At 57.4% G+C, this 12,774-nt stretch overlaps 2 protein-coding genes across 2 annotated transcripts in view; one reads left to right on the top strand and one right to left on the bottom strand.

Annotated features, from left to right (window-relative positions):
• Window positions 1–3,455, top strand: part of LOC119090124 (GATOR complex protein Iml1-like) — a 34,444-nt gene extending 30,989 nt beyond the window's left edge. Inside the window, 1 exon segment of the mRNA XM_037212919.1 lies at window positions 3,425–3,455. Coding sequence (XP_037068814.1) covers window positions 3,425–3,455 — 31 coding nt within the window.
• A 131-nt stretch (window positions 3,456–3,586) lies between these two features.
• LOC119090123 (TBC1 domain family member 10A-like) lies at window positions 3,587–12,394 on the bottom strand. The gene is given in 9 exon segments (XM_037212917.1): window positions 3,587–3,590; window positions 4,722–4,849; window positions 7,091–7,245; window positions 7,640–7,754; window positions 8,285–8,540; window positions 10,227–10,270; window positions 10,272–10,302; window positions 10,304–10,443; window positions 12,281–12,394. Coding segments are annotated over 9 exon segments (987 nt in total).
• Window positions 12,395–12,774: the final 380 nt, after the last annotated feature.

Here is a 12,774-nt window from a genome sequence, read left to right as displayed (position 1 = left end):
ACTCAAATGAGCATGACCACGGCTGCGTCTTCCCTGCGCCGGCGGATAGAAGTGCCAGTTACGCGTGCCTCCTCTTGCGCCCACGCGAGCGCCCTGGCCAGGCGTTAGTCACCCTCCCACCACATTCCCTGCCACTCGTCGACACCACGTTCCCCGACTTTCATGCCGAGCATGGGGCACGCCTAAGATCAGCATTGCCGAACTGGCGTCTGGGCTCCGTGATACTTCCGACTTTACTTGTGATACTGATACTAGATACTTCCGGCTACGGCACGCCACGGCCGAGAGGTGTGGGGCACGAGACGCGCCTGTGTGCAGCGTTGTCTTGCGGAATCTCACTGTTCTCGCCCTGATTTCCTGAGGCCCATGACCACCATCGAGAGCACACTCATGGGCACCCGTCAGTGATTACGCGTGGGAAAATGGCTTCCAGTCGCCAGAGCGGATGCTTAGGTTTGCAGCATTTTGCCGAAGCGCCATCACTTTGAGAGGATCCACAGGTAGGGACACAGCGACCAGCCAATCGGCTCAACGGACGCTGCAGCGGGTGCATGGACGGGCTGAATGTGGAGATTATCCGGAGCACGACGAGAATGCTGTCAGTACCGGCCACCGTCAGTTCCACCGGCACTCACAGCATGCCGGTGGTCGACTTGTGCGGTGAAAAGGCTCACGAGATTCCGTTTGTGAGGTTGGTCAGTGCCGCGAGAGAGAAAATTACAGGATGACGTCCGTGGCGAGGTGCATTGCCGGCTCAAATAAGTCACAGTGTTGTATATAACACCGGGCGGCGTGTCAGCCCCAGGGCAGCGTCATGTCAGACCCAGGGCCGCGTCATGTCAGACCCAGGGCCGCGTCATGTCAGACCCAGGGCCGCGTCATGTCAGCCCCAGGGCAGCGTCATGTCAGCCCCAGGGCCGCGTCATGTCAGACCCAGGGCCGCGTCATGTCAGCCCCAGGGCCGCGTCATGTCAGCCCCAGGGCAGCGTCATGTCAGACCCAGGGTCACGTCATGTCAGACCCAGGGCAGCGTCATGTCAGCCCCAGGGCCGCGTCATGTCAGCTCCAGGGCCGCGTCATGTCAGCCCCAGGGCCGCGTCATGTCAGCCCCAGGGCCGCGTCATGTCAGACCCAGGGCCGCGTCATGTCAGCCCCAGGGCCGCGTCATGTCAGACCCAGGGCAGCGTCGTGTCAGCCCCAGGGCCGCGTCATGTCAGACCCAGGGCAGCGTCATGTCAGCCCCAGGGCCGCGTCATGTCAGACCCAGGGCCGCGTCATGTCAGCCCCAGGGCCGCGTCATGTCAGCCCCAGGGCAGCGTCATGTCAGACCCAGGGTCACGTCATGTCAGACCCAGGGCAGCGTCATGTCAGCCCCAGGGCAGCGTCATGTCAGCTCCAGGGCCGCGTCATGTCAGCCCCAGGGCCGCGTCATGTCAGCCCCAGGGCCGCGTCATGTCAGACCCAGGGCAGCGTCATGTCAGCCCCAGGGCCGCGTCATGTCAGACCCAGGGCAGCGTCGTGTCAGCCCCAGGGCCGCGTCATGTCAGACCCAGGGCAGCGTCATGTCAGACCCAGGGCCACGTCATGTCAGACCCAGGGCCACGTCATGTTAGCCCCAGGGCCGCGTCGTGTCAGACCCAGGGCCACGTCATGTCAGACCCAGGGTCGCGTCATGTCAGACCCAGGGCCGCGTCATGTCAGCTCCAGGGCAGCGTCGTGTCAGACCCAGGGCAGCGTCATGTCAGCCCCAGGGCCGCGTCATGTCAGACCCAGGGTAGCGTCGTGTCAGCCCCAGGGCCGCGTCATGTCAGACCCAGGGCAGCGTCATGTCAACCTCAGGGTCACGTTATGTCAGACCCAGGGCCGCGTCATGTCAGCCCCAGGGTCACGTCATGTCAGCTCCAGGGCCGCGTCATGTCAGCCCCAGTGTCACGTCATGTCAGACCCAGGGCCGCGTCATGTCAGACCCAGGGCCGCGTCATGTCAGCCCCAGGGTCACGTCATGTCAGACCCAGGGCGCGTCATGTTAGCCCCAGGGCAGCGTCATGTCAGCCCCAGGGCCGCGTCATGTCAGCACCAGGGCCGCGTCATGTCAACCCCAGGGTCACGTCATGTCAGCCCAGGGCCGCGTCATGTCAGCTCCAGGGCCGCGTCATGTCAGCCCCAGGGTCACGTCATGTCAGACCCAGGGCACGTCATGTTAGCCCCAGGGCCGCGTCATGTCAGACCCAGGGCCGCGTCATGTCAGCCCCAGGGCCGCGTCATGTCAGACCCAGGGCCACGTCATGTTAGCCCCAGGGCCGCGTCATGTCAGACCCAGGGCCGCGTCATGTCAGACCCAGGGCCGCATCATGTCAGCCCCAGGGTCACGTCATGTTAGCCCCAGGACCGCGTCACGTCAGACCCAGGACCGCATCATGTCATGACCGAGACCCAGCCGTCGTCTGGAATGGGGACGGAGGCTGCAGGTCATAGCCTGATCAGCAGTACAAACGGCAGCGGCACCGTTTCGCTCAGTCCGTAGGATCAGGTGTGCAATTTCGGTATAAGTAAGGCCTTTAACACTTGAATTTTCGGAATCGTGATTTACTTCATAGTTTTCATACTGAGTTGTCATTTGGATATGATATGCCAAAAAAATGCCGGTTAAGCAACGCATTAGAGCAATCATTGGCTACATTGCCAACCATGACGTTTAAGCCGTGCTTACCTATGCCCACTCGCAATCATAATCGCGAGTTGAAACGTCGAGCGGTGTCAAATAACTAATGTTTGCTCTATAACGTCGCTTAAACAGCGCCTCCGAACATGCTGAATGCCGACAGCCCAGCATAGGAACTTTCTAACTCATAATGCCGTCATGCCGTTGAGAAGTTTTTTGGTTCAGGAAGCCTGTACAACATCCATGCATTCGGCTTCCCGTTTGCTAGCTAGCTGGCGGCCGCTGCCCCCCCCCCCCCCCCCCTCTTTCGCTTGCACCTCAAGCGCCGGTCATTTTCGTTTGAGCTTTTTGTGTTTCGGGTCGACACACGCCGGCACGAGTTCAATGTGCGTTCGCATGCATTGGCAGACAAGATTTGAATGAGTCGCGTTCGTGAAGTCGTGTTTCGCTCAGTGCTTCATGTAGCGTATTCACGCCTTTTCTACGTGTGCTCGGCTGACTTTGTCGCTGTCAAGAGAGTACGTGCAGTTGTGTATGAAAAAGTAGCGGTCAGGAGTAACTGGCAGTGGAATTATTAATTGTCATGTATTTGTGTGTTAAAACAACTGGCAATAACCAATCAGTGGTAATGAGCAGCGCACACCGTTAATGAGTTTGGTGGCTGCGAAGTACGATTCTTGAAGTTTGTGAACCGCTGACCGGAGCATGCGCAACACGTGCCGCCCGCCACTGAGCGCCACATGTGCGCGGTCCCACCCACAGGCCAGCACACGCCACGCGCAACCCTCTGTAAAGCTCGCAGAGCAACGAATAAATGTCTTAACCAATCAACGTCAACCGATTAGTACATATGGCACGAGGGGGTAGTCGGCCGGGCGGCCGGCACGGGCCCAGCGGGCGGTGGCGCGCGGCCGCGGCCCGGCCTCAGCTGCCCGATACACGGCGCCGGCGAGTCTCACCGGCGCCCCACGTGACTTGCGACAGCCAGACACACCATGTTTCTACTGGCGGCCGCCGACGGACGCGGACCCAGCGCCGCGCGCGCCGGCCTTCAACACGCGCGTCAGGCCACGGCAACGAGCAACTCAGCGCCGCACCGTCGCAGGCCGCGAGCCTGCTGTCGGACGCGTCTCCTCTGCACGGCCTCCCCCACAGAACGTGGGGTCGCACGGCACCATCTGTTCAGTTCAGTTCTATACGCCTAACAAGCACAAAATCAACTCCATAAACAATTCAGTACACGCCGGGCGGCTCGTGCATAAAGTAAAAGCTCACATGCGTAAAAAGCACTGCGCGTGAGCTGCTGGGAATGGAGTGGAATGAGTGCAAAGCGACGCAAGCGCATGCTATCATAAGTAGGCGATAGGCCGCCGGCGCCACGTCAAGCACGGCTAAAACAATTATGACTGCTCGCCGCGGGGGAAGACTAATCTAGAGCCGGTGCGGCCGGGGGCGCGCGCTGGCGGGAGTGAGCTGCGGCGGCGTCGACGGTCGGCCGTGTCGGCTGAGGTAGTGACCGCCGCCGCGGATGGCACGGAGCGCAGCACGCCCCGGACCGGCTGGCCGGACCGGACCGGACCGAACCGGACCAGGTCAGACCAGACCAGACTAGACCGGCCCAGACCAGACCAGAATCCGCTGTGTCGCGCCGACGGGTGGCGGACGCGCGGCCTCGACTGCGCGGCCGCGCCAAACCGGCCACCAGCGAGACGTCAAACCGGGACCGCCCGGTGTCCACGACACCACGCGCACACGACACTGAAGAACACCTCGGCCAGACGCCCCGGTCGCCGGCCGGCGGGCGTCCCAGCAGCTGCGCACAGCGACGGCGGGTCACGCGAGGCCGGCCGCCGAACCGCTCAGCCGGCGCGGGAGTCTGAGCCGCGCGGCGCCGCAGTGGTTCCGGCCGCCGCTCACTGGCCTCGGTGTCGGCGCCTGCCCGGCAGGGGCGGCCCCGGCCCGCCGGCCGGTCGGCTCCCTGAGTGGGACCGCGGCGCCGCCGCCGGGCCGGGCGGGCCCCGCTCAGCCGGCCCCCGCGCCCGCTCCGCGTCAGCTGGTCGCCGCCGCCCGCTGCTTGGCCTCCTGCTCCTGCTGCCGCTGCCGCTGGCGCTCCGCCTTCTGGCGCTTCTTCACCTGCTTGTGGTGCTCCCGGGTCATCGAGTCCTCGTCCAGGTCTAGCTTGATCATCTGTGAAATGGGGCGGGGGTGAGGGAGGCACAGTGGGCAGCTTGATCCATATTTCAACCGGCTCTAATTAGGCCTCTGCCAGTTTCCGGTTTTATAAGTTGGACCAGTTTTTTACCGGTTTAAACACGCACCAGCTGGCAGAACGTCAGAATCATAACGTCCCCCTATTAACAACTATATGACATTGAAGTTATATGTATGTATATATGCAGTATCTTTCCATTAATACAGGTGTAAGCTTTTCGTTTCGGCGGTTTGGAATATTTTAAGTCATGCACTATATTGGCGCGTTTTACTCTCTCTGCTTTTGCTGTCAGGTTGTTTTTATGACGATTAAACTGACTTTCCGCTTTTGTAAATAACGGCAAGTTATTACCACAAGTTATTATATACAAGTTATACCATCGACTTCTGTTGTCTGTCGGTTTAACGTTTGCCCCGATGGCGCTTGAAAACATTTTTCACCGACCTTGCATGACAGGAACATCTGGCTTTCATAAAATAGCTGATGCATGGTCTCATATTGCGTCCCACTAGTCATGTAACAGGTACGGGCGCAGAACGACCATCGCAGTCTGCGCACCCTGAACACCCACTCATCATCATAATGGCTTTCCATCACGCGGTTTCGGGTTTGGCCGCGTCAGCCGGACCTGATCTCTTGGTCAGCTAGGCTGCTAATCAAGAGATCAGGAACCAGTATTTGCCTGCGCCGTCGAGATTCCTGGCGTATCCAGGGCCGATCAGAGCAACGACATCACTGGACGTGGATTAATACAGACGCATACGAGGAAACGCGTTATGTGCAGTATTCATGTATGCATTCGAGCGGCCTGCGTGTGATATATTTTATTCGTATGACAATGTTGCATAGCATTAGTATGTGGATACCAATGCTCAGTAAGAGTGCATGATCTAGCTACGGACGAGGAAGGCCTTGAGACCCTGGTTTTTCGAGATTGTGAGCTGAGAGTTACGTTGAAAACATCAGATCTGACCATGCACGGAAAATAACGACCCGTCAGTTCGTGACCATGAGCACAGCTTCCAAACGTTGAGGTCACTTAATATATAACGCGAATCCGTATGGTATAATGAAGGCCCATTATTTTCGGTGTATAACTCCCGACTCACTGTGATTTTGGTCACGCAAGTTCGTGTGTTGGTTGTGGGTGTTTTTTCTCAATGCGCAGCTTATGAAGGCCCACCGCCGAAAGCTATCCTTAATGCCAAAGTTTAGCTATTAAAACACTGCGGTTTTCAAGTACGCTGCTATAAGTACTTTGGACAAATCACAGGCCCGCGTTCCGTGGCATAACTTTGCAAGGTTTCTGATTTAACCCTCCCATACTACCACAATGGTTGGTGGGTACTGCAATTCATTATCACAGCCATTTATGACTTGTTTGTTTGTAACTTGTTTGCTTGTGAACATAACTTGCTTATGACTGCGTTTTGACAAGTTAATACGACTTCCGCAAAATACAGTGGTATTCCCAGATATTGGACTAAGCATGCCTAGTCCGTCATGAGGCTGCAACAAATGGATCGCCTGCCTACTGGCACAATCTTCATTTGGCTTGGTTTTGCTTGGATGATATAAATACAAATGTATCTCATGCCCCATTTTAACATATTCTGACACCATGCGGTTTTGTCAGTCATCCGTCACTCTTTATACATTTACACGTTTGGCATCGCGGTAATCATAACGATACCCAACATACGATTACTGTTATTGTTATACGGCTACATGAACTTCATTGGCTTACAATATGATCTCCTGGGCTTAAGTTTCAGCCAGTTCCCGTCAGTTTTTGCCACCAGTTGTTTTTGCTAGCCGGTTTTCGCCGGTAACAACGGCTTAAACGGGCTAAAGCCAGCAGAAACACTGCTGGCATCAACTGTTTAGTCCATAGCTGTCCACCCAGGTTCGCAATGCAACGAATAGGGACGCACAGACGACCAGCCGCGTGCCCACAACAGCTCAAGATGGACCAATGTGATTCAAGCACACACACGCAAGCTTAAACATCTCAGCACGATTCGATGTACTGCGCTTTCTTTTCATTTCGCGAAAAGAAGCGCAAAGGCTCTCAAACAAAACACAATGGTAGGTGGATACTCTGCCTCGCCAAAAACGCGAGACAAAAAAAAGTTTTCCGGCCTTCATCTGCCTGAGGGCAGCGTCAGACGAGCCTGGGGCTGTAGGGGAGGTGGAGGAGGAGGGAAGGGCGTTACCTGGTGCACGAGCGCCGTCTCGTGCATGATCTCCGGCGGCAGCGAGCGCAGACACTCGACCGTCTCGTACATGCTGGGGCACTGCTTCATGATGCCGCGGCGGCCGAGCGCATACCGGATCAGCACCAGACCCACGCGGAACAGCACCTTCACGCCTGCGGAGGTCACGGCCGGTGACGGCGGCACGTCACGCCCGTGACGTCACGGCGGTCCCAGCGCCGCGGTCCGACGCACGGCGGGACGCGAGCCACAGCACATACCGTCGCACGGACTTCGGAGGTTGACGCTACGATCCGACACCAGGCGATGTAAATGTCTGAAGTCGAGGTGAGCAACCAACAGCACGCAAAGACACACTAAGGTGTCGAGCTGCGTTTGCTTAAATAACGCCTTAGATCGAGTCTTGGCAAAACGACAGGAGCAAATTTTCTCAGGATTTTTTTTCTTGCCATTAAAAGGTTGCACATCTCGTTAACATCTTCTGCGAAACTCTAAAAAGAAAAACAGCGGCGATGACAGAGCGGTGGCGGAGCGGCCGGGTTCGCTGACCTTCGCAGAAGAACATGTCCCAGACGCGCAGCACGGACGCCCAGGGCAGCGTGCGACTGAAGATGCACATGAACCACTCGACCATGTACAGCGCCGGGTCCACCTTCTGCTTCTTCTGCGGACGGGGAGGCGGACGATTACGTCCGAGACGAGCGAGACGACACGACATACAGCGGCTGGCCACCAGCTGAGGTGGGCCGCCCAGCGACGGTGGAACAACACGTACCGCCGCCGGTGGGCTCCAAAAACGCCGCTGGCATGTGTTGGCCGAGACTTAATACGCCTATTCCAAGAGATGCACACTCACGGCGTAGATACAGGCTTCGATCGATACATAGATTTTGTTGACATTTGGGCGTGCGGTGCTCCCGGCAGGACCAAAGACCAGGCTGACGGAGCCGCCTGGATGCCCAGCGGCCCCGCTTGGAGACCCAGCGGCCCCGCCTGGAGGTCTGGAGACCCATCGGCCCCGCCTGGAGGCCCCGGCAGCCCCGCCTGGAGACTCGGCGGCCCCGCCTGGAGGCTTGGAGGCCCGGCGGCCCCGCCTAGAGGCCTGGAGGCCCAGCGGCCCCGCCTGACGGCCTAGCGGCCCCGCCTGGAGGCCTGGAGGCCCGGCGCCCCCGCCAGCGCCGGCGACCGACTCACCAGGTGTCGGTAGACGTTGGGCGACACGCGCTTCACCAGGCCCTGCAGGATGTCGCCGTCCAGCTGCACCCGCTCCATGCCCGGCCCGTAGTACATGGGCAGGTACTCCTTGCAGATGGAGACCAGGCACCAGAAGGCCTGCTCGGTCGGCATGTGCATGAGCAGCACGGCGGCCAGCGGCGCCTGCGCCTGGCTGTAGCCGTCCGCCGGGTTGTAGCAGGCGTAGGCGCGCAGCACCTTCATCAGCTCCTCCTGGCTGCGGGCACAGTCGGGGGTCACCGCTCCGGCCAGGCAACCGTGCCTCACCGACACGTGGGGGTCACAAGACAGGAGAAATCACCACCTCCTGGTAGGGTAATCATGTGGGGGGGGGGGGGGTCAGTCATGCGAGCAGCCAGGGTCTGTATCCACTGTCTTTTATGTTTTTGTCGGCGCATTTACGGGCGGTATTCCTGAAAGTGAACAGAATACGCTGGGCCAAATACATTACGAACCCGTTTCATCGAAGTCAGTCTGCCAATCACCACGCATAGAACGTGCCTGCTCGCGTGAAAGCCAATGGCGGATCACATTGTGGTCATTGCGTTTAAGGAGGGTTCTTGATCTTTGCAGAGAAATATGCAGTTCGATGTCACCATTGAACAACAATTTAAAGCGACTTATGATGCACTTCCTTGAAGCAAAGCAGCCGTAACCACATAATTTGTCGACGCATCATCCAGATAAGGACGGCCTGACACTGCCTGATTCACCAAGCTGTACTTCTCGTGAATAAAACTGGACACTGTGTGCTTTCGGTACCTATGGCACAATTCGTGTTGGATGAAAATACGCATTATATATATATATATATATATACATATATACCACGACGAGTTTACACCACGAAGGGAAAATTGACATCACAGTCCTTATTTTTTAGTAGCGTTATCTTTGCGGTTCAATATGCTTTTCATACTAAAACCGAGCAACGTTACAAAATTCAGAAAACATGAGCTAAAACGTTAACACATGTATACAGTGACGTAACGTCACCCAAGCTATGCCCAAGTCGTGGCAAGTCTTGAAAACCGTTCCAAGCACGCCATCGTCGTGGATAGATATTGTAAGTAAAGGTCATGTAAGGTGAAGATACCGAAAATTACAGAAAAACAAATCAAGAGCACGATTAACGCATGGTTTCAGGTGACTCCACATTTCATGCGAGGTCAATGAGGTCACGGAGGTAAACCCCTTGCACGCAAATGGTGCTTGCTTTACCTGAACATCGACCACCCTCACTCTGCCCACACTCGACAAGCTACGCGCCAACGACAAAAAGGCCAATTTGACCTTGTTTGATCTAGCCTGATAGCTGACCGTGCAAGATAGCACAGCGTAACGACAGCAAAGCGTATGACAAAGACCCAGCATGGCTAAGTCCACGTCCCGTTGTAAAATGTTGCACCAACATATGCGGGGTGCTATTGGTTGCACGTTTCACGCCGACCTGGATGCGTAGGTCTGTCATTTTCTTGGAATTTGGCGTTCCATTCACACGAAACTAAACATGCAAATCGGATCAAACAGATGCAGCAACGCCGTTTAGAATGTCACGTTACCTAGCCGCTCTGTTCTGGCAACAAATCTGGATAAATCCGAATGGGATTATGTCTTGGATAGGATAACGCAAGAACAAGAAGGTGGTTTCGAAGCGGCCGCCAGCGTGATCACTTGGGGTTTAGTTCGGAGCACTCTTCTCGAGTGATTGAATGATCTTTTCCCGCAATCTGTCGAGTTCTGAATGATCTTTTCCCGCAATCTGTCGAGTTCCGTGTGGGTGCTATCGGGGCGACGTCTCCCGGGCGTCTTCTGGATGATGTGTCTTCTGGGGGGGGGGGGGAACGAACGGGCTAAACAGGCACGCCATCAACAAACTGACTCAACAGAGTGGGCGGCTTACCCCTGTCCGCCCTTGCGCATGAACATCTCATGCATGGGGAACTGGGCGGTGGAGGTCGCGGCTGATCTCGTCCAGCACGTGGCCTGTCGATGGGCATCTCCAGGAGGCGCTCGTAGGCGCCCACGTTGCGCTGCATCATGTAGTGGCCGCCGCAGAGGTGCTGCCAGGCGCGCGCCCGCAGCGAGGTCGGGATGCCCTTCCGGCACCGGCTGCGGACCTGCGCAGCGAGGGAGGAGAGCGGCTCCGGTCAGGCGGGCCGCCGCACTGCCGGCCAGCGACACACGCCGGCTGCGGACCTGCGCAGCGAGGGAGGGAGAGAGCGGCTCCGGTCAGCGGGCCGGCCGCACTGCCGGCCAGCAGCACACGCGGGCCACGGCCGTGGACACGCGGGCAATGGACACGCGGGGCCGCGGCCGTGGACACGCGGGCCGCGGCCGTGCACACGCGGGCCGCGGCCGTGGACACGCGGCCCGCGAGCTGTGGACACGCGGGCCCGCGGCCGTGGACACGCGGGCCGCGGCCGTGGACACGCGGGCCGCGGGCCGTGGACACGCGGCCGCGAGCTGTGGACACGCGGGGCCGCGAGCTGTGGACACGCGGGCCGCGGCCCGTGGACACGCGGGCCGCGGCCGTGGACGCGCGGGCCGCGGGCCGTGGACACGCGGCCGCGAGCTGTGGACACGCGGGCCGCGAGCTGTGGACACGCGGGCCGTGGGCCGTGGACACGCGAGCCGCGGTCGTGGACACGCGGGCTGCGGGCCGTGGAACCGACAATGACACACCCATTACCAATTAGAGGGACAAAACATGCCTCCAGAGCAGTGTTCAATGATTATTATCATGACCCCTCCAAATCGTAACAGCAGTACCCATCGGTGCAGAAACAATTAATTTTGTGACGCTACTTCTCTGAAAGCATGCCTCAAACAGTGCCCCAGTGTAAGCCTGGTCTGCCCTTCCGCGAGTACAAAGCTGCATTGCCTTATCTTCGACCTCCTCCGTTCGAGTCGTTCGAGAACGGCCGCTGTCCTCTTCGTGCCGACGGTCCATAATGCCTCGATATGTTTCATTACCGGGTACGCTCGACTTTACAGCGAACCCGCCTCTGCATCCGTTTTACTTAAATGACGCTTCATTGGCATACAGAAGCTTCGGCGTCAATGGGATGGGCTTCTGCGGACTATACTGCTGCTAAGCGCGTGGCTCACAGCCTTCAACGAGCTCTCCGTAACTCACTGACCTCACTAGGAACTCACATAGGAAGGAGCACGATAACGTCACCTTCGCCAAGCCCTCATTTGGGCAGCGTCCTGCAGATGTCACACTGAGCCTCCCGTAAAACGGTCCTCACAACCTGTCGCACGTGTTGCAAGCGACGAGGCTCTCGCTCTACCACCTGGATGATCAGACCGTATGCAGGACGGCGCACTACGCCGAGAAAAGTGCGTTTTAATGAACACTTCAAGGTATGCGTTTTAAAGGGTTGCGCGGCGAGATCTGTGCGCTGCCCACGGGCTACGCAGATATTGATTGACGCTGGACGATTGAAAGCTGTCTTCTTTGGCCCCTTGGAAATACGTCGCGTTGAGATTTGATAACAACGATGTGTGTTGTGCTGTTGAGCCAAAGGTAGACAGCTAAGTTTACACCTCGGCGGTCCTTGCTAGACAACAGGATTGATACGTTAACGCGACGGGACGCTCGCGGGATACAAACGCACGTGACCAAGGCTGGATGTGATTCGCTAAAGATGGCTATCGAAAGTCAGCTGCGCTTTGAAAAGCAACACATCCCCGACAGCAAGCACGCCCGCACGCAGCGTGCTCAAGTTCCGAGCAGGACGAGGGACTCTGAGGACTAGCAGTGATGAGCGACTTAAAACAGAAGACAAACACTGATGTTGGCGACTGACTCTGAAAACAAACACTGTTGTTGACACTGGGGCTGTCAGCTCTGGAGAGGATGACGACCAGTTGCGTCATGCATGACTTCGTGCCATATTCCACACTGTCGGTTACGTGTTTTGATAACAGCGCTTGGAAAAAGTCCCGCACCTTTTTGAAGTCGTGCGTCATAAAGTAGTCCCAGTGCTGCAGCATTTCCAGCCACTTGCGCTCCCGCTGTCGGAGCATCTTCACGGGCAGCTTTTCCTCGCTGAAACGGTGCATCGAGACATCAGCCACCCTCCGTTTGGCCTTTTGCCCACATTTCCCTCCCTCCCACGACGCCAGCAACACAGAAAGATCATAATGGGAGTTCACAGACAAAGTGAAGCACAAAGTTGCATTTCCGAAGTTGTCCTGGAAAATTTACACCACCGAGGCAGTGCAACACATTCCTGCTATACGAGAATACCCACAGAAACTGATTCATCCGATGGCCATCCCAGCGATATCAGTTGGCGTCGGTGATTCATGAGCTTCCTGAAAGCTGGAGACCTTAGGCCACGCGGTGAACCGCGGGACCGAACTTCCTCCTCAGCGTCGGGCTAATGAGTCAATGCAAAGCGGCGTTGGCAATCCCACAGCATCACTGTTTTAGACATGTT

The sequence above is a fragment of the Pollicipes pollicipes genome, unplaced genomic scaffold (assembly GCF_011947565.3).
Source record: "Pollicipes pollicipes isolate AB1234 unplaced genomic scaffold, Ppol_2.1 Scaffold_3087;HRSCAF=3621_pilon_pilon_pilon, whole genome shotgun sequence".
In the NCBI taxonomy this organism is placed as follows: domain Eukaryota; kingdom Metazoa; phylum Arthropoda; class Thecostraca; order Pollicipedomorpha; family Pollicipedidae; genus Pollicipes; species Pollicipes pollicipes.
This window is presented reverse-complemented; position numbering and strand designations above follow the sequence as displayed.